Here is a 22,598-nt window from a genome sequence, read left to right on the forward strand (position 1 = left end):
TACCTCTTCTTTTTCTTTAGTACAGTAGAGCAATAATTTCCAATACCCATGTATATGTCAAAAATGGCACCATGAAATACAGAAAAACCCTATATATCATTATATATTTCTTGGGAGCAACTGAAAATTGTCTCTTATTTAATATGCGGGCAGAATGCATCTTCATTAGGTTTATTATCATTTATTTTACACACAGTTTGCTTCACTCATTAATGTTATCTCTCTTTGCCCATATTGGCATGTGATTTGACACTTTTGTCCTAAGGTCCTCTTCACTTTTTCACCTTCAGCATCCTGAAAATGCTGCTAAATTGAGTTTTAGTATTTTTTATAGTCATATTCTATTTCAATGCTTAAAAATCAATGATTTTACACTTTTCTGTAAAATATTAACAATTAAAACAAACTGATGTAGTGATGTTATCTATATGGTTATTTACAAGCATTTACATAATAAGCTCAGTTAAGAGAACCTGGAGGGATTATTGGCTTCAACCTATTGCCTTCATACAGATTTTGCAAACAGTAATAATCACAACAGCAATAGCAACAACACAACAGCATTTCTTTGGATTATTTTACAGATTACAAAATACCCTCATGTGCATTTTATGTAATTACATGAAGTCCAGAAATGTTGACATAGTGTATTTCCTCTGTCTTAAAATAATTTTAAGGGAGAACTCCCCAGGATCACTGATGGGAGGCTGGACATTATAGAAATGGGCAATATCTGCTGGGCTGCCCAAGGAGGCATCGGCAGCTGCTTCCACTTGTAACAGCATTTTGTTCCTGACAGAATGTGAGAGTAAAATTCAGTGCCATGAAGTTCTAATGTTGAGGTGGCCGTGTGACCACACTGCTTTCTTTTGTACTGTCAGACCCGAAAATCCTGCTTGTGAGGAATGTGTGTGATGTCATCTTATGTGGATACTAGACATCTGTACTTCATTTTCAATTTTCTCAGCATGAGAACTACGAATTTACAACTCCATTTAGTATGTTTTTATTGTGTAAATATGGGAGGGTAGGTTTTGAAAGCCCCTATGTTTTACAGTATTGAAAATTCCAAACTAAAGTATCTAAAAGGTTTCTGTATTCAGAAAGCAATTTGAGTGGTTGTCTTTGTTAGTAGGTACTTCCTACAAGGAACAAATATGAGAATTTCATTTATTTATGTAAACATAGATAGATACATAGATAGATAAACAAGTAGATAGATAGAGGTTAAGCCCTTGCCATGCATATAACACCTGTTTGACCTTATAAATTAAAGAAGTATAAGGAGGAAATTTGCTGAAAACAAAAGATACATAGTTCTGTATATTTTCTATGCTGAAACATTTCCATGTGTTTATAGAAGTGAGAAATCACATAAGTCTGGATGATTATGAAAAGAAAAAAGAGGAGGAAGCAGTAAGAGAGAATTCCCAGCGGAGGGAGGCATATTGATTATGAAAATAGGTTTCTACACTGGGTGCTTAATTAGAATATTCTATTACACAAAGAGACAGGCAAAGATGACAATATCTTGGTACTTCAAAAAATAAATTAACTTTTCAGTGGTGAAATAATAGTTTTCTAAGAAAGTAATTCAATGACATGTTTTTTGGTTCTTTTTTTGCAGATGGTATGTTTTTCATTGAAACAATGCTTATTGTTAATAGTTATTTGAATTCCACATATTTGTGCCATTTGTGCACTTTCCAGAGACTGAAGTCATTCTTCAACAATTCTGCTGTACAATGGTCAGCTACATAAACCTCTGTTAGACATGATCTGTCCAGCAGATTTAGGGGTTATATTTCAATGTGGGATTTGAATTGTAATTATCTATCACACTAGAAAAATAATAGTTCTAATCAACCTGTCTTTATTACCACTTTCATCATAATTTTAACTTCTCTGTTTTTATATAAGGTTACCATTGCCACCTGGGGCTTTTTCAGGACTCTGGAAGAATCAGGAAGCATTCAAGCATTTATACTTTGAAAAATTTCCTGTAAGAACTTTAATATGCTTTTTTATCTTCTTATGTACTTTTCTATAATTCTTGCCTATTAAATTGAGAAACTTGCTCCTAGAATCGTAGATCAAAAAGAAACTTTTAAAGGTTATCTGGACCAGTTTCCAGGTCCCAGGGATAAGAATGCCCAACTCATAATTATCTAAATACGTCAATTTTATGCTTATTGTCAGTCTCTAGACATAGAAATTTCTTGGTTTTTCTTAGCAGCTTTTCCTAGAATTTAATAGTCCTCAGTATCAGGACATTATTTGTTGCATAAAAATGTTTTTTGGACTTTCTATATTGTTCCCTCTACTGGATTCCTCTGTATCAACAGACAGAGAGCAACAAATCAGAATTATATAATGTCATTAAGACCCTTTAACGTCTTACTGGTTATATGAGCAAAATCCACTCAGTTTGCCCAGAAGTTGTATTTTTCCATTTCTTTATTTTTGACACCATTTTTTGAATGTTCTCTGAGCTCTTTATTTTTAAATCTCATTTTAAAAATACAGATACAGGAAAGAAACAGTGTACTCAAAGCCCAAGACCCAGAGTCCTGGATAACAAAAAGTGCCTTCCTGTTTCACATTCTGTCGTGTGAAACTTGTTACTCCATGGTGTGGTGATGTGTGTTATGTTTATAACAGCACGTCATTAATAAAACACATCAGGATCTGCTCACATCATCTTTCTATTGTCCCTCTACTACCACCCCCCACCCCCACTGCCTAACCCCAACAGGGACACCTGGTCCTCATTTTTCACTATGTAAAATTCTGAATGAACAGAATTTCACTAAAAAAGTTTGCCGAAGTACTTAGCATTTTATCTTTATTATTTGTTAGTGAAGGACAGATAACCTAATCAACCAAATGAAAATAATTAAAATAGCTTTCTTTAGAAAGAAATTGCAACATTGAATGACCTCAATAGCCAAGATTAAACATCCTCTGATAGAGTGTGGCAGGGAAGATTTGTCAGTATAGTTGACTCCAGTAAGCCCAATCTATCTGCATGATGGGCCACAGTTAAATCATCAGAGTGCAGGTGGTGAGGTGATTGATTATAGCCTGACAATGGCAAATGATATGTGCATGTGGTATTAACATGATCACCTTTAACACTAAAAGCTCCCTCAGAGCCCCTGTTTATGTCTACACTATGTGAAGTGACTCTGTACTCTGTCTTTTTACCTGATCTCAAACCTATTATTTGAGGAATTAATAACAGCACAGAAGGGTTGGGTAACTTCCCGTGAGTTCACATAAGTGAGAAGTGATGGAACTGAGATGAACCAAAATAATCAGGCTTGAGCGTTCATACTGTTAACTACTACTCTAGGTTGCCTCTCTAATATTAATAAAAATATTAATTGCAGTAAATTATTGAGAGCTCATGATGTGCCAGAGTCTGTCCTCTTTCATTTATACACAGTTTCATGCATGCTTCACAGAGGCCTTAGAAGGCAGAACTCATTTTCCCATTTAATAGATGAGAATATTGAGTCTCAGAAAGTCTAAGAAACACAATAGTGGCTTTCCAGGATTTGTACTAAAGTCCATGTTCATAAACGTAGCTATCAAAATAACTCAGAAGCATTAGGAAAAATAATATTTATTTTTTCTACTTTTTATTCTTATTATTCTTATTCTACTGTCATTTCTAGACCAGCAAAAATGTTTTACTTTGAGTGACTAAAAATCAAATTTCATACTTACTATTAAATTTCACTGAAGCTTGAGTCCAATCCTAACCCATTTTAATAAACTACTGCTGTACTGGGAAAGTATTCATTGGGAGCTTTAAAGCTTTTAAAAGTTAATACAATTAAGAAATGTATCAAATAATTACTTTGCAATATCAAAGTATATTAGAATTAGTATTGAGCTATTACTTCTTCATTAAAAAAAGAAATTGGATTCATAAACTTTACAACTCTATATTCAAACACTTAAACATTTCTAAAAACACTTCAACTTATTCTTGGCTGTTAGAGGAGCAAAGAGATTCTAGTACAGTTTCCAGATAAAAAGTAGTGTAATTTCCTAGTCTAGTTATGAAAAACGGCAAATGTTCACAGTAAATCCATTTCTATTACATTGTATATTTTACCAAATTTAAAATGATTACACTACTTAATGGTACCTGCTAATCAGATATTATTTTTTCTTGTTTTCAGGGCTATTATGATACCATGGATGCTGGTTACATGGATGAAGAAGGCTATGTGTATGTTATGTCTCGAGTGGATGATGTAATAAATGTTGCAGGTCACAGAATTTCTGCAGGTGCCATTGAAGAGGTATTGATGAATATTGGTATTCTATTCCAAGTAGCGCTTAGGCACAGAGCTGCACTGAAGACAATATTGAGGTTATTTCACTTGGAAAATTACCACACCCTTCATTTGCAGCAGAGGCTAGGTTACTCTTGTATCTCTCCCACCTCACTTTCTCTTTTAGATATTCATATTCTCTACACTCCCACATCCCTGGCTGGTAGTGAAGAGTTTTAAACACTTACATATATTTTTTCTTTATGGGAGAGCCTGTGTACATTTGCTTCTTAATACTTGCTACTTGAATGTCTCTAGCTTGTTGATTTACTCGTGTTTAATCATCAGGTTTGCATACGGTCTTTAAGTGGTATGGGATTAAACATTTTACTGTATTCTTAAATCCTGAGAATTTTCTTCCAATGTAAGTCACATAAAGTCTCCAGAAGATGTTTTTTAAAATGTTTTAAAAACTTACTCCTATGGAGTAAAATCTACATTATTGTTATACAATACTGAGTATTTATACTAATACAGTTTCTTGTAAGCATCACCAGAGAAAGGATACAAAACAATTTCAACGCTGTCAAATAATTCCATCATAATGTCACCTTTGTATTCTGACTCTGGTGCCCCTTATTTTTTTCTTTATTCCTATGTTTTAGTCTTCTTTCCAATTTTATGTAAATAGATTATACAGTATTGTAACCTTTGAGACTGGGTTATTTCATTTAGGAAAATACATTTTAGATTCTTCCAAGTTGTTGCATTTATTAAGAATTTGCCTTTTATGTTGCTGTATAGAATTTCATTGTGTGGCTGTACTAACAAGTTTATGTATCCATTCATGCATTAAAGGACATATGGATTATTTCTAGTTTGGAGCAATTATAAATAGGGCTGTTATACACATTCAAATACAAGTGTTTGTGTAAAAAATATTCTATTTCTCTAGGATAAATACTTAAAGAGTGGGTTTTCTGGGTTATATATTAAGTGTATGTTTAAGGTTATGAGAAACCACCAAAGTGTTTTCCCGTGTGACTGCTATTTTACATAGCCACCAGCAGTATTTAAGGGTTCATATTTATTCCCTTTCTTTCTAGAACTTGGTAGTGTCATTACTCTTTATTAAACCATTCTGCTAGGTGTGTAATAGTACCTCATTGTGCATGTGATTTGCATTTCTGTAATAACTAATGATATTGAGCATCTTTTCACAAGCTTATTTGCCATCCATATATCTTTTTTGATGAGGTATCTGTTAAAATCTTCAGCCCATTTTTTTAAATTGGATTGTTTCTTTTTTATTGTTCGGTTTTGTGAGTTCTTTATATATTCTATATCCAAGTCCTTTATCCGATAGGCAGTTTGCAATTTCTTTTTCTAGTTTCTGGCTGATCTTTTTATTTTGTTTAAAGTGCCCATAACAGAGAAAAAAATACTTTTCATTTTGAAAAAGTCTAATTTATCGTTTTTTTCTTTTACAGATTATGATTTTGGTATTGTATATAAAAACGCTTTCCTAACTCAGCATCAGAAAGATTTTCTCTTTTGTTTTCATCTAAGAGTTTTATAGTTTTATATTCAGTTTTATTGTTTTACATTTATATCATTTTAAATTTAAATTTGGGTTAATTTTTTAATATAGTGCAAGGTGTAGGTTGATAAATAATTTTTAAGTGGATGCCAGTTGTCCCAGCATCATTTGTTGAAAAAACTGCCCTGTCTCTATTGAATTGCCATTGCATCTTTGTCAAAAATCAGGTGATAATATTGGAGTGGGTCTGTTTCTAGAATATCTTGTCTATTTCATTGATCTACATGTTTATATTTTTACAAATATACTGCCTTGACATTGTAGCTATGTAGTGTATCTTAGAGTTGAATATTGTGAGTCCTCCACATCTGCTCTTCTTAGTGTTGTTGTAGCTATACTAGTTCCTTTAGGTATTCCATATACATATTAGAATAAAATTTTCTATAGGTACAATGAACCCATGCATAAATTTTGATTGAGATTGTGTTAAATCCATATATTGATTGGAGAAAAATTGCTATTTCAAACTTACTGGGTTCAATCCATGAGTTTTGTATATTTCTTTCTTTAGGACTTCTTTGGTATGTTTCTTTAATACTTTGTACTTTTTAGCATACAGATTCTGAACAAGTTTTGTTAAGTTTATATTTAAATATTTAATTTTTTGGCTATTATACATTTTTTAAAAACTTTGGTTTGAAATTTTTCATTGCTAGTGGATAGAAATACTACTGACCTTTTTGCAGATTGATATGTAACCTATGATCTTGTTTAACTTGCTTGCTAGCTCTAGTGGTATTTTTGGTAGACTTGTTGAGACTTTCTGTGTAAACAATTATGTTACATGTGAATAAAAAGAGTTTTATTACTTCCTTTCCAATCTGAATGGTTTTTATGTCTTTTTCTTGCCTTTTGGAACTGGCTAGAACTTGGGATAGGATGTTGAATAAGACTGGTAAGAGCAGACACCCTTGTCTTGATCCTGATCTTAGGTTAAAGGCAAGAATGGTGCTAACTGTAGGTATTTCTGTAAATACACACTTTATCAAACTGAATAATTGTTTTTGTATTTCTAATTTGCTGAAGTGTTATTTTTAATTATGAATGAATGTTGAATTTTATCAAATGCTTTTTCTGCCTCTATTAATAGGAATATGTGGTTTTTCTTTTTAACCATGTTTTGTGAATTACATTAAATGATTTTCAGCTGTTGAACCAGTCGTGCATTCCTGTGACAAACTTTACGTGATTGCAATGAATTACTGTTTTTATACATTGATTCATATAATTAATAATAATAATTATTATTAATATTATTAATCGATAATAATTTTCCTTATTCTGAAATCTACTGTTTGTGGTAATCATATAGCCCTTCTTTTCTTTGAATCATGTTTGAATCATTGATCTTTTTTTATTTTTTCATTTTTAATCTATCTGTATTATGTTTCACATGGGTTTCTTGTAGACAGCACCTACTTAGTTCATATGGACAGTATATATTTGTTTTTATCCAATTTGGCAATCTCCATCATTTAGTGTTTTCAGATAATTTACATTTAATTATTGATATAGTTATATATCTGCCTACCAGTTTATTATTATTCTTTTTGATTCTTCTCTTTTTCATTCTCTTATTTTATTCTCCCTCTTCTCTCTTTTAAGTTATTTTGGTTATTTTTTTGTAGCTTTTATTAATTTGCAAGAACATCTATGATTCCATTCATACCAAGAGTTTTTGCCCATTCTTCTTGGACCATGGTTATTTGGTTTTTAATATTCGTCTTTGACAGATTTTTTTTTATAAGAGTTTCATTTCTACCTTACCCTAGATCTTATTATGACCCAATGAGAGCCAATGGCAATTTTTCCTACATGAGTAGCCAGATTCTCCATAAATGAAAGTTAAAAAAATGATTTTTCTCTACTTAAAAGGGAGGGAGGCAGCCATCCTTCCTGAAGGCTCTTCTTAAAGACATAATGTCTTTAATCAAAACTCTAATTCTTTAATATATAAGTAAAATAGCCCCAGGAGCCAGACCACCCTGTGCATCTCCAGGTTTACAACCTGGAAATGTTTGTCACTCCTGGGAATTAATCTTTTTTTAGCAGGTAAATACCCAAGAAGATAGTGAGCCAGTCTCCCCAGCTTCTTGGGAGTTTATACTAGGGATCTAGTCTGGACTATACACATTCAGCCTTGACAGATAAATTAAAGTTTTATTATCCTTTAAGATCTGAGCAATTCATTAGGCAAATGACTATAGGTCTAATTTTTCAGATGTTTGAAGAGTCTCAGGAGGCTAGGGCTTTTATAGGAGCACTGGTTAATTTAGAGGTTTATTTCCCTATAGTTAGAATATTTAAATTAATTTTTTTGATAATTCTGATATTTAGGTAATCTTGGGTTTGGTATCTAGGGATTGTCTTTTTTTCTTAAAAGATGTTTAGATTTTTCTGATAAATGTCTATTTTAAATCTTATCCCGAGTATCTTGAATATTATTACATCATGAGGTTCTGGATCCTATTTAAATCTTCTGCATTTCTGTTCTTGTGGCTATTTATTTTAGGAAGTGGTCAGCCCAGTTAGGATCAGACTATATAGCTTTACCCACTTTCTGTGGACTGTGGTTTCAATGTCAATTTAATTTTCCAAGCTTTTGTCTATTTGGATATTCTACGTATATACGATCAGGTTGTTTGTGAACAAATACAGTTTTATATCTTCTTTCTCAGTCTGTATACCTTTTATATTCCTTTCTTGTCTTATTGCACTACCTAGTTCGGTGTTGTCTTTCTTGTCTTGTTGCACTAGCCAGTATGATGTTGAAAATATAGTTGAGGGTAGACATCCTTGCCTTGTTCCAGATCTTAGTGGGAAAGTTTTGAATTTCTCACCATTGAGTATGATGTAAGCTCTAGGTTTTTTTGTAGATGGTTCATCACCAAATTGTGGAAGTTCCCCTCTATTTGTAGTATACTTAATATTTTTATCATGAATGGGTATTGGATTTTGTCAAGTGTTTTATTCTTTTCTGCATCTACTGATATGATCATGTAATTTTCCTTCTTCAGCCTACTGATGTGATGGATTACATTGATTATTGAATTTCGAACCAGCTTTGTATACCTGGGATAAATTCCACTTGAGCATAGTACATAACTCTTTTCTCACATGATTGGATTCTATTTGCTAACATTTTGTGGAGGGTTTTGGCATCTATGCTAATGACAGCCTCTGTCTATAGTTTTTTTTTAATTGTCTTATTTTAGTATTAATACAATGGGAATATTTTCTAACTTATTCTATGGGGCCAGCATTGTTCCAGTTCCATAGATTGAGTTAGAAAATATTCCCATGACTTCTGTCATTGGAAGGGCAGATTGTAGATAATCGGTCTAATTTATTCCTTAAATGGTAGAATTAACTGATGAATTGGTAGAATTCACCAACGAACCTATCTTTGCCTGGTACTTTCAGTTTTGGAAGGTTATTAATTGTTGATCTAATTTTTAATAAATATAGGCCTATTCAGATTGTCAGTTTCTTCCTGTGTGACTTTTGTCAGATTGTGTCTTTCAAGAAATTAGTTTATTTCATCTAGGTAATCAAATTTGTGGGCATAGACTTGTTCATAATATTCCTTATTATCTTTTTAATGTCCATGATCTACAGTAATATGTCCTCTTTCATTTCTGGTTTTAGTAATTTGTCTCTTCCTTTTTATTTCCTTAGCCTGGCTAAAGGTTTATTGATTTTATTGATATTTTAAAGGAATAGCTTTTGATTTTGTGGTATTTTGTATTGATTTCTTATTTTCAATTTAATTTATTTCTCCTCTAATTTTTATAATTTCTTTTCTTCTGTTTACTTTGAATTTAATTTGGTCTTCCATTTTCTAGTTTCCCGAGGTGAAAGTTTACATAATTGATTTTAGATTTCTCTTCTTTTCTAACATGTGAATTCAGTGCTATAAATTTCCTGTGAGCATGCTGTTGCTGCATCCCATAAATATTGATGCTGTATTATAATTTTCATTTAGTTAAAATATGTTTAAATTTCTCTTGAAATATCTTCTTTGACTCATGTGTTATTTAGAAATGTGTTGTTTAATCTCCAATAATTTGTGATTTTTACACCTATCTTTCTGTTATTGATTGCTAGTTTAATTCCATTATTACCTCAGAACAGATGTTGTATGATTTATATTCTTTTAAAATTTTTAAGGTGTGTTTTATGGCCCAAAATGTAGTCTGTCTTGGTGAATGTTCCATTTAAGTTTGAAAAAAATGTGTAATCTTCATTCAACAACTTCATTCAGAGACAAGGAAAAAATATAAATCAGATATTTAGATCAACAAAAATAAAGGAAGAGCATCAGAAATGAATAAATGAAGGTGTATTAGTCTGTTCTCACACTGCTAGTAAAGACATATGTGAGAGGTTTAATTGACTCATAATTCCATGTGGCTGGGGAGGCCTCACAATCATGGAAGAAGGAGAATGAGGAGCCAAGTCATGTCTTATATGGTGGCAGGCAAGAGGGAGTGTGCAGGGGAACTCTCTTTATAAAGCCATCAGATCTTGTAAGACTTATTCGCTATCATGAGAACAACACAGAAAAGATTCGCCCCCATGATTCGGTTACCTCCCACCGGGTCCCTCCCATGACACGTGGAAATTATGGAAGCCACAATTCAAGATGAGATTTGGATGGGTACACAGCCAAACCATATCAGAAAGTAAAATAAAACATTTTAATTTTCTTGTTCTCAATTTATCTCACAAATAACAGTTTGTTCATACTAATAACAGCAACAATATGTGTGCATATATGCACATATATATGCTTACGTGTAAGCAAAATAAATGACAGCAGTGATACAAGGGCTAGAAGGGAGGAATTAGGAATTTTTGTTATTTTAAGGTACTTGCTCTGTCTATGAAGTGTTATTTGAGTGTGGACTTTTTTTTTTCTTATTCTTAATTATTAGTTGTTGAATGAAGTGGCCTATTGATGTCAATTTTATTCAGTTGATTGATAGTACTGTTGGACTGAACTATGTCCTTACTGATTGTATGCCCAGTGGATCTGTAAATTTCCAACACAGGAGTGTTAAAGTATTGAACTATAATAGTTGATTCATCTGTTTCTCCTCCCAATTCTATCAGTTTTGCCTGACATACTTTGATGCCCTAAGGATCATCATGCCTTCATGGGTTATTGACCTCTTTATCATGTAATGCTCCTCTTTATTCTTGATACATTTTCTTGCTCCGAAGTCTTCTGTGCTTGAAATTAACATAACTACTCCTACTTATAAAAATTATCATGGTATAACTTTCTCCATCCCTTTACTTTTAATCTACATGTATCATTACATTTAAAATGGGTTTCTTTCAGAAAACATATAATTGAGGCTTGTTTTTGATCTACTCTCTCACATTCTGCCTTTTAATTGGTATATTTAGATCATTGATATTGTGATCATTAAAATAACTGAATTAACATTTACCATATTTGTTAGTTTTCTATTTGTTGCCCTTACTCTTTATTTCTATTACTGTCTTTCTTTTTCTGCATTTTGTGGTTATAATTGAACATTTTATATTATTTCATTTTGCTCTCCTTTCTTAACATATTAAGTATACTTCTTTTAACTTGTTTTAGTTGTTGCCCTAATGTTTGCAATATATGTTTACCGCTAACCAACTCCGGACTCAGATGATACATATTACTTCATAGGCAGAGCAAATACCTTATAATAGCAAAATATTTCTAATTCCTCCCTTGTAGCTCTTGTATCACTGCTGTCATTCACTTGCTTATACATAAGCATATATACATGCACATATACACACATTGTTGCTATTATTATTTTGAACAAACTTATCTGTGAGGTAAATTGAGAACAAGAAAAATAATTTTTTTATTTTACTTTTTTTTATTCATTTCTGATGCTCTTCCTTTATTTTTATTCATACAAGCTTCTGACATATTATTTTCCTTGTCTCCAAATAACATTTCTTGCAAAGCAGGTCTACTGGCAACACATTACCTCAATTTTTTTCTTTTGTCTAAAAAGTATTTATTTCTCCTTAATTTTTGAAGGATAATTTTCCGCAATATAGCAGAATTCTGTAATTCTAGAATTAATGGTGCTTTTTTCCCTCTTGACACTTTAAATATTTTGCTCCACTCTCTTCTTGTTTACATGGTTCCTAAGGAGAAGTCACATGTGATTCTTATTGTTGCTTCTCTATAGGTAAGGTGTTTCTCTCTCCACTCTGGCTTTCTCTAGAATTTTTTTCTTTATCTCAGATTGTTTGAAATTTGAATATGATATGCCTACATGTAGGATTTTTTTTTTTACATTTATCTTGCTTGATGTTTTCTGCGATTCCTGGATCTATGATTTTGTGTCAGCGTTAATTTGGGGGAAATTCTCAGTCATTATTTCTTCATATATTGTTTCTATTTCTTTCTTCTCCTCCCATTACCGCTATTATGTGTTTGTTACAGCTTTGTATTTGTATTTGCTCTGAATTTCTTGGATATTTTGTTCCGTTTGGGGATTTCTTTTCCATCTTTTTTTCTCTTTGATTTTTGGTTTTGGAGGTTTCTATTGATACATCCTCAAGCACCAAGATTCTTCTTTCACCCATGTTTAGTTTATGAATAAGCCCATCAAAGACATTCTTTATTTTTGATACAGTAATATTGCTTTGTAGCATTTTAAAAATTCTTTCTTAGAATTTCAATCTCTCTGCTTACATTAATCATCTATTATTGCAAGTTGTCTACTTTTTCCAGTAATGCCCTTAACATATTAATTGTAGTTTTAAAAAATATCATGTTCAGATAATTCCAATATTCCTGTCATATGAAACTCTGTTTCTAATGCTTCTTCAGTCTATTCAAACTGTGTGTGTGTGTGTGTGTATTTGTGTGGTTTTTTGTTGTTATTTATTTATTTTACCTTTTAGTAGGCCTTGTAATAGCTTGTTGAAATACTGACATGAGGTACTGTATAAAAAGAACTTCAGTAAGTAGGCATTTGCTGGTGTATTGGTAAGATGCAGGGGGAGGAGAAGTATTCTGTAGTCTTATGATTAAATCTTAGTTGTTTCATGAACATGTATCCTTGGACTGTGAACTTCATCAGTTCTTTGTAGATTTTTCCCCTCTTAAAATAGGATGAGGCCTGGTAGCTCACGCCTGTAATCCCAGCACTATGGGAGGCCGAGATGGGCGGATCACGAGGTCAGGAGATCAAGACTATCCTGGCTAACACAGTGAAACCCCGTCTCTACTAAAAATACAAAAAATTTGCCAGGCGTGGTGGCGGGTGCCTGTAGTCCCAGCTACTTGGGAGGCTGAAGCAGGAGAATGGCGTGAACCTGGAAGGCGGAGCTTGCAGTGAGCTGAGATCACACCACTGCACTGCAGCCTGGGTGACAGAGTGAGACTCCGTCTCAAAAAAACAAAAATATGATGAATAAAGGGGGCTGGAATTGGATATTTCCTTTCTCCTATGTCAGTTAGGCTCTGAGAAAACTCCAGCAGTTAGGTTGTGTTACAGAATAGTTTCTTTTAAGGGTAGGCCCTGGAAAGAGGAACACGGTGTTTTGTCATACAGCTCGGGTTTTCCAACCTTGGCACTTGTTCCTGTAGAGGTTTCTGCTCCAATAAATTGTGTTTTTCTCTATTTACTTGTCTGTCTCTACAGTTTTGGGGACAGTGGTTTTCTCTGTGAACTTCCTCTCTGACAAATCTAAGAAGAATTGTTTTATTTTTATTTTTTTATTTTTTTCATTTTTTTTTAACTTTCTACTTGTTAGAATGGAGTGGTGAATTCTAAGCTCCTTACTTGTAGTACCAAAACCAGAGGTCCCTTTTCCCTCTTTGGTTCACAAAACTCTCCTTTGCTGTTTCCATGGGTGGTGAGTCAGGGCTTTGTCTCCCCACAGTTACCAGGATTATTCCTGCAATGTCTACAGGAACAGTGTCTCTGGGGAGAGAAAGGGGTTTTGTCTCTGCTGGCAGTTGCCTAACACATGCCAGGGTAAGTCAATAGTGAGCCACTCTCAGGAGCAGCATGGGGGCTGCTGCAGAGAGCAAGTGGCACTGATCCTTTCTGGGCTCTCTTGGTTTAGGGTAGGAGAGTACCCAGGGCTCCCTCCTGCAGGATCTGTCGTACAGCTAGTGTGGAGAAGGGAAGGGGCACACCTTAATTGCTGACATTTACTTGGTGTAAGGTGTAAGAGAGGTAACAAATTTGCTACAGCTCTGTAGAGACAGGGGTGGGCCCTGCTTCTTTGTTGTCACTCATCTGAAGCAGGGAGGACAAAACCTGTTTTATGACTCCCCTACTTATTTTCCTGGGCCTCTGACCAGACACAGCAGGCTCTTAGGGCTTTTTCTGTCTGTACTCATTGTCAGTTACACATGCTGAGCTGCTTTAGCCCTCGGGCCAGATTTTACAGAAAGTAAAGCAAACAAACAAAAATAACAAAATCCCCGAACTCCCAACTGACAGCGAACTTATCACCAAGTTGTATTTCAAGTTCTGATGTTCTGACTGAGTGTTCTAATATATATTTTAGCCCAGAGTTTTTCATTGTTATTGTGGAAGATATAAGTTACTTCATTTTTTTCTAGAAGCAAATCCCAGAATTGTTTTTAAACTGAATGGAGCAAACAAACTACAATTTGAATGAAAGAAAATGTTTAAAGTAACATGATTAACAATTCACTGTGATCAGAGTATGCAGAGTCAAAGGTTTATTTCCTCTTTCTCTAATTAAAAGAGGATCAGAAAAAATAGCTATTGGGTACTAGGCTTAGTACCTGGGTGATGAAATAATCTGTACAACAGACCCCTGTGACATGAGTTTATTTCTATAGCAAACCTGCTTATGTACCCCCGAATCTAAAAAAAAAAGTTAAAAAAATTAAAAATTAAAAAAGTTTGTACCTATCTTCAGTTCAAACTTAACAGCTTAATACTTCTTGTCATGTTGCCATGTGTTTCTTAAATGTGAATTTTTTTGAGTAAAAGGAAGGAACTTTATAAAATATTTTAGAACATTTGACCTTTGTGTGATATTATAATGTTATCTTGTTTTTAAACGACTCTAAATTTTGTGATAACCTGAAATTGAAATTTTTGCTTCATGTCTTTTGGTGTGTTGGCCAAAGATGGTTCTGGTTGCATGAACTTTTAATTTCTTACTTCTAAGAGATTACTTCCAATATTCACCTCATTTCTGGCAGACTCAGTCAATCAAAATATGAAAATTATGTACACATAGTTATTATTATTAGTCAAAAACCCTAGTCTTTTTTTATTTTTAGAATGAAAAGAAGAGTGTCAACCTATTCAAAGATATATTGTGCTTTAATGCTTCTACTGAAATCCTTCTCACTGTATGTAACAGCAGAATGAGATAGGCAGAAAACAGGCAGTTAAAATGGAAAAAGAGAGAAACATGCTAGAATTATTGGCATCTAACAGAAACTTTGTCACTGGGTCTTGGAGTATTTAGGGTGCATAACAGGAAACCATTCAGACCTTAAATCTTTAAGTTAACTTCTCTACATATATGAATTAAATGACTAAGTTTTTATTAAGTATTTCTATTTATTAAGAAAATTCTATCTCACTTTAAATCAGATTTGTCTTCTCTGTCTTTGAAATCTCTTAGAGAATTATGAACTGATACTTTATACTGACTTTTTACTAGCTCCTAGCAAAATTGCTTGGCAAATTGATTATTTCCTTCTGAAATGTTTGATGATATATCCAGCTCTTATTAAAGTGCCCAAACCTTACTATTTAACTACTTGACAAGGGTTCCCAGTGGTGAATAACATATTCCATTTTAACTTTTTGGAATAGGAATTGAGGGTCTTAATCCAATGAAAGTTTTATTTGTAGAAAAAATAGACTGAATATTGTTTTTATGTACAGTGAAAATATCTACACTCTTCCAGTTTCCCTAAGTAAACATTTTATGAGTAATTATTAGAAAGACAAAAAAGTGTATAAGTTATTGTTAGAAAGTCATTCATGCTTGCAAGGATGTACAGAAAAGGGAACTCATACACGGTTAGTAGGAATGTAAATTAGTCCAGCCGTTATGGAAAATAGTATGGAGATTTTTCGAAAAACTAAAAGTAGAACTACCATAAGGTCTTGCAATCCTACTACTGGGTTTTTATCCAAAGGAAAATAAATTAGTATGTCAAAAGGCTACATTTACCCCCATGTTTGTTGCAGCACTGCTCAAGTAGCAAAGATATAGAATCAACCTAAGCGATCATCAACAGATGATGAAGAACGAAAATATGGTAAATGTGCACAATAGAATAATACGTGGCCATAAAGAAATAATAAAATCCTGCCATTTGCAGCTATTTGGATGGAACTGGATTTCATCATGTTAAGTGAAAGGAGCCAGGCACAGAAAGACAATATCTATCCTCATTCATATATGGGATCTGGAATAGTTTATCTTACAGAAACAGAGAGTAGAATGATACCAGAGGCTGAGAAGGGTATGTGTGTGTCAAGTGGTGAAAGGACATGAAAAGAGATCGGTTAATGGGTACAAATATATGGTTAGATAGAAGGAATAAGTTCTAATATTCAGTAGCAAAGTAGAGTGTCTATAGTTAACAACAACGTATAGTTCAAAATAGCTAGAAATTAGGACTTGAAACGTTTTCAACACATAGAAATGATAAATACTCGAAGTGATGGATACCTGAAGTACCCTGAATTGATCATTACACACTCTATGCATGTAACAAAATATCACATGTACCCTATAAATATGTACAAATATTTGTACCAATAAATTTTTTTAGAAAAATAATTTCAAGTACAACAAAACCATAAAATTTATATTACCTAAATCAAGCAGATATTCTATTAAAATTATTACATCAAAAATATTTCAGGAAACTCTATGTTCTTTTCTGCTCTCATCATAAGAAAACGGAGCTCTAGAATAGCTTTTTATCAATCTAAGAGGATAGTATCCTTGCAGATCGAAGTAAAAATGAGGGCCTTCTTTAACTATTAAGTAATAATCAAGTCTAGTTTAAGTGTTGATTAGTTTTTGAAAGCCCAGCATCGAGCTAGACATTTAGGAAACTATGGTGAAGGTTAAGGAGTTCATAGAAAAATTGTGTCTAAAATCTGCTAGTTCTGCACTTATAAGCTAAAATTTGCAGAAGCTAATGTGATTGTTCTTGCCCAGTTCTCTTTGACTGCTGTGCCTTTTCATGTGAAGAAATCTTCAGGCCTTTTCATACAAAGATATGTACAGGAAACAAATTGGGCTCTCTAATTTCACTCTTTCACTTGTAGCTTAAGTGTAGGTTTGTTAAATAATCCCACTAATATTTGTGGGAACTTGGAAATCTGGTGTTAACACACTGCCTTTAAAGCCTACTTAGGACACTGTTCACATGCCTTTTGCCTTTTGGAAAGTTGTTCTAACCAAAATGTCACTGTTTGTTTTCCAAGTTAGCTATTTTGTTTGCTATTTTAGGAATGATTCTTCAACATTGAATATATTTCCATAAAGTGACTGTGTATCCAACTAAGATGCCTTGCCATTTCAATTCTATCAAGCATTAAATGACTATTGGATTTAAGTAGTTGCAACATTGCTGAATATTTCCTGAGTATTCACATGAATATTGATGAGTATCTGGAATCTCTTTGACAAGTTTCCTAGATTACTCCAATGTCAGAGGAAACTTTTAAAAATTCGTCTTCTTCGAACCATTGCATAGACAATATCGCACTGCAAACTGGCTCCTCCCATCTTATGATGGTGTTTGATTTGAACTAATTTTTTAAATTAAGTTTCTTAAAAATGTAATTGAAAAACCTGTGTAGGTCAGCTCAGTGAAGCCTTAAAATATTTTAAATTCATTAAAATCTATGCAAAATTGGCAATACCTAAGAAACAACAGATGACAGGAATTTACTAGTCCTAATCCCATAACATTTATATACTCACTTGTGGTGAGACAATTGCCTTTTAAGTTCCGTCACTATTTTAGGTACTTAAATGCCGGTTAATCACAGATGCTTCATATATTTTATTTGGAGGGAATGCATTAATATGGTTTTTGATATTTTTTCCCCCCATAGGACATTTGGTTGGCTTCTGTCCCTTGAATGTTGCCAAGACATATTTCAACGCTTTCCCTTTTAATGATTCAGTTGTTGAAATCATCACTTGGCATGCAAATATTATTTGTGGGGCCAACATAAAAAGCTACCACCCTTCCTTTATGACATTTTAAAAACTGATAGATGAATAATATTTGATGTCACTTAGATATGACACATAATTCTTGAAAATGATTTTGCTTCTCACAATTTTTAAGAATTTATCTGCAGTAGGCAAAAGTGGGAAACTCTAATATTATACTATAGGAAATGTTGTTGTGTATTTCTTCCGATTTTAAAATACTCCTCGCTTTTATAGAAAAACAATCAACATTTTCCCATCCACTTCTAAAAGGACAAAAACTTAGTAAAATTTCAAATAACAAAGTGAAAGAGTGGCAAACTAGATGTTTTGACATTAAACTTAGTTAAAACTCTAGTCATATTGGTTAGGTGACAAAATATGTGGGTGATTTATTTTTTAACAGTGATTTGAACAGATACCTTGGCATTTTAGGAACTCAGGTACAGAGAGTCATGGCACCAATAAACACTAATAATTTTTGAGGATTACAACTCTGGTTAGCCAGGAAAAAGAGATGTTCTTTACTCATTAAGGGAATACGAAGTCAGAATTCATAGCATCTAACTTTCCAAGTCTATATCCTATCTGGTACAACAAAGTATTATTTTTCATGACTAATGACTGACTACAGTAAGTACTAAAACATATATCTGGCAGTAAAAGTTGTCTCTCTGATCTCACCACATCTTTTTATTCTTACTATCATGACCTTAGCCTACTGTAGTATCCTTTCAGCTGGTGTTCCTATATAAGCTGTGTCACCCACTCTCAACAATTCTTTATTTATTTTCCACGATGAAACTAAAATAAGTCTGTGCTTTTCAGAATCCACTCTGAAGTGAAAGAAGCTAATCTGAAAAGGCTACATACTGAGTGATTCCAATTATGACATTCTGGAAAAGGACTTGAAGACAATATAAAGATCAGTGGTTGCCAAGGGTTAGGGGAAAGGGAAAGGATGAATGAGCAGAGCACAGGGAGTATTTAGGTCAGTAAAACTATTCTGCGTGCTACCATAATGGTGGATACCTGTCTTACACATTTGACGAAACTCAGGCATGTACAAGAGTAGACCATAATGTAGTAATGTAAACTATGAACTAGGATGATAATGGTATGCCAATTTTGGTTCATCAGTTGCAACAATTGTGTCGCTCTGGTACAAACTTTTGATAATGGGGGAGGCTGTGTGTATGTAGTGGTAAGATGTATATGAGAATCCTACTTTCTTAGTTGATATTGCTATGAATCTAAAACTACTTAAAAAAATAAACATAGCTGGGTGTGGTAGCTTATGCCTGTAATCCCAGCACTTTGGGAGGCTGAAGCAGGTAGATTGCTTGAGCCTGGGAGTTTGAGACCAGCCTAGGGAACGTGGTGAAACCCCATCTCTACAAAAACAAACAAACAAAAAATACAAAAAATTAGCCAGCCATGGTGCACCTGTAGAACCATCTACACAGGAGGCTGAGGTTGGAGGATCACCTGAGCCTGGGAGGTTGAGGCTGCAGTGATCTATGAACATGCCAGCGCACTCCAGCCTGGGTGACAGAGTGAAATCTTGTCTCAAACAAATAAACATACAAACAAACATAAAACCCCAATATTAAATCTACTCTGATCTTGCATCTCCTTCTCAACTACTGAAAATGATTTATCACCTTCCCAGGAATGCTAAAATGAGTTGGAAGTTCCTAGCACAATACCTCTCCATCTCTGTAGCTCCATCTCTTCCATTCTCACTCTTTTTGTTCTCTGCTGTCCAGCCACACTGGTCTCTTTGAGGTATGGATGGTACCTATGAAGTCCTTCCCCAGGGTTTTTGCCCCATCCCCTTCTCCTTGCCTAATAAACACCTACTCATCCTTCAGATCTACTCATTGTTATTTCCTAAAGAAAAAGTTTTTGAGGCCCATATCTTTCTGCAAAATTGGTTGCTTTTGCTGTATCTTTCATATAAAAAAATTCCCCAGAGCCCTTATCACTTTTGTATTTAGACATTTAGAATAGATATTCATAATTATTTATTAATATCTGTCTCCACTACTAGACTGAAAACATCTTGAAGCAATACGCTATTTTTGATCACCCCTGAGCCCAGTGAATGGTTGCAACACAGGAGTCATTTAGCAAATATTCACTGAATGAATGAATAGAAGAAAGAGCAAGGACTGCCAGATGTGCTGTTGGTTAAAAGTTTGCTCACTGTTTTCTCTAGCTATTAGAGCTAGAGAGTCACTGAAATAATGGTTATTGGGGTCACCGAAATAACTATTAATCTTTCAGAAAAGAACATTTTGAATATGCATTTTTAAAAGTCCCGTCACCATATATTAATTATATAAAAAATATTTTTTATATTTTTTTTTTTAACCCTAAGCATCTGTATTTCATGTGATTACTCAACTCTATGGGTTTGTTTGATTTCAGATAGATACCAGCTTTGTGAACTTGAAGCAAGCAATATGAATATAGTTCCTCAGCAGTGGGGATTATCTGATGTCAGGGCCTATCTCCATATCCAGCCTCTTGCAAGTCCTGGAAAATCATCTCTGGATGGGTGGCCACTAAAAGAATTTCATTGTTCACTAACAGACTCAGAAATAAAGTTATTATTTAGCCATAGGGCAGCCTTGGATTCCTCTGGAAGGTATGCCTATGGCAGCCAGCATTAAGACCAAATCGCCATGAGGCTGCCTGTTTGAAGAGGTTTGTTTACATATGGTATTGACTACACATTTTCTCTGACTTCATTAATAAACAACTGAGACAAAGAAACCATTTCCTTACTTTCCGGCTTAGCTGAGCAATTTGTCTTAATTACAGTCAACCTTTAGTGACTACCATGGGGATTCTAAGCATTCACTTCAGTAGTAATGATGTAAATTCCTTATGAATTTTCAATAGGCAGCAATGGATTTTTGGCTTGTCTTACATGCACTTTTTTCCCCAACTGAAATTATATGTGTTTGTATATCCATATCTGTATCTATGTGTTGAATGTACATATATGGTAAATATGTATATTCTAAATGAATGCCTTTCCTTATTACAGTCAATCCTTTCCCATGGTACCGTGGCAGACTGTGCTGTTGTTGGCAAGGAAGATCCCTTAAAAGGTCACGTTCCCTTAGCACTCTGTGTATTGAGAAAAGGTGAGAGATCTTTGTTCTCCCTGATTGCTTGGGACCTGAATAATTAAGTAAGGTTAATTCAGTGCTTACCGTCTGAACTTTCTCTCTAGATATAAATGCAACAGAGGAGCAAGTTTTGGAAGAAATTGTGAAACACGTTAGACAGAACATTGGCCCTGTGGCCGCTTTTCGAAATGCAGTGTTTGTCAAACAGCTACCCAAAACCAGATCTGGCAAGATCCCCCGATCAGCTTTATCTGCCATTGTCAATGGCAAGCCATACAAGGTAAATTATCAAAGATATTTAATCCTGGGTTCTAAGATATTTTTCTTCATTTCTTTGGCATCAGCAAAGCTCTTAACAATGGTTCTCAAATATGAATTGCATCCCTAGAAAACACATAATAGTACTATTTTTTAATGTTAAGGGAGAGATTATATAGCCATTCCTTCTGTAGGAATGAAGGTTTTGGAAAGAAACTCAGATTAGTTAAGAACATATGCTTTGATGATAAGAACCAATGTGTGAAAATATTTTTATTTATTTATTTTTATTTAGAGATAGAGTCTTGCTTTATTACCCAGGCTGTAGTGCAGTGGCACAATCATAGCTCACTGCAGCCTCAAAGTTCTGATCTAAAGAGATCCTCTCACATCAGCCTCATGAGTAGTTGGGACTACAGGTGCATGTAACTGTGCCTGGCTAATTTTTTTCTTTTGTATTTATAGAGGTAGTGTTCTCACTATGTTGCCCAGGGTGGTCTTGAATTCCTGGGCTCAAATGATTTGATTGCCTCAACCTCCCAAAGTGCTGGGATTACAAGCCTGAGCCACTGCTGCCTGCTAAAATATTTTTTTTTTAGTAATTATCAGTTAAATTCAAACAAATTTGTGGAAACTTAATCCTATTGAATTAAAAGGTACATTTTCCTTATTATAGTAATTAATGGCAATTAGTGAATGAGAAAGCAAAATAATTGAGGCTGGCGGCAGTAGATATTTAAAATGCTCTAACTGATAAATGCTAATTTTGTAATTATTTTAGGAAATCTTAGGCTGATTCAATCATGTGTTTTCTTTTAATTTGTGTGTACATTATGTGTGCAAAGATATACCTATTTTTATCATTAAGATAATAAAAGGCAATGCAACAGTAAGGAGTAGTTATGTGAACAAATGACCAAAAAGAAACATTCTTTCTATAGAAATATATAGAAAACTCTTAAGAGGAACTCCAACTCTAGAGAAAATACCATCTAGGTCCAATAGTTTTGCTAACTGAACTGTTTATTTTTTTACTCTGGAAAGCTACAGATGAGTATTAATATATTAGGTTCAAAGTTCCCTATTTTT

At 33.8% G+C, this 22,598-nt stretch overlaps 1 protein-coding gene across 7 annotated transcripts in view; it reads left to right on the top strand.

Annotated features, from left to right (window-relative positions):
- ACSS3 (acyl-CoA synthetase short chain family member 3) overlaps positions 1–22,598 on the top strand; it is a 357,152-nt gene that overhangs the window by 269,319 nt on the left and 65,235 nt on the right. For all 7 annotated transcript variants that reach the window (XR_009208841.1, XR_009208840.1, XR_009208839.1 and 4 more), the window contains 4 exons: positions 1,921–2,002; positions 4,194–4,316; positions 21,167–21,266; positions 21,356–21,531. Coding sequence is in view for 4 of the 7 variants with exons in the window: in XM_058424791.1 (XP_058280774.1) it covers positions 1,921–2,002; positions 4,194–4,316; positions 21,167–21,266; positions 21,356–21,531 (481 nt within the window). In the remaining 3 variants the exon portion in view is untranslated. The remainder of the gene's footprint in view (positions 1–1,920; positions 2,003–4,193; positions 4,317–21,166; positions 21,267–21,355; positions 21,532–22,598) is intronic.

The sequence above is a fragment of the Hylobates moloch genome, unplaced genomic scaffold, assembly GCF_009828535.3.
Source record: "Hylobates moloch isolate HMO894 unplaced genomic scaffold, HMol_V3 SCAFFOLD_12, whole genome shotgun sequence".
Lineage (NCBI taxonomy): Eukaryota > Metazoa > Chordata > Mammalia > Primates > Hylobatidae > Hylobates > Hylobates moloch.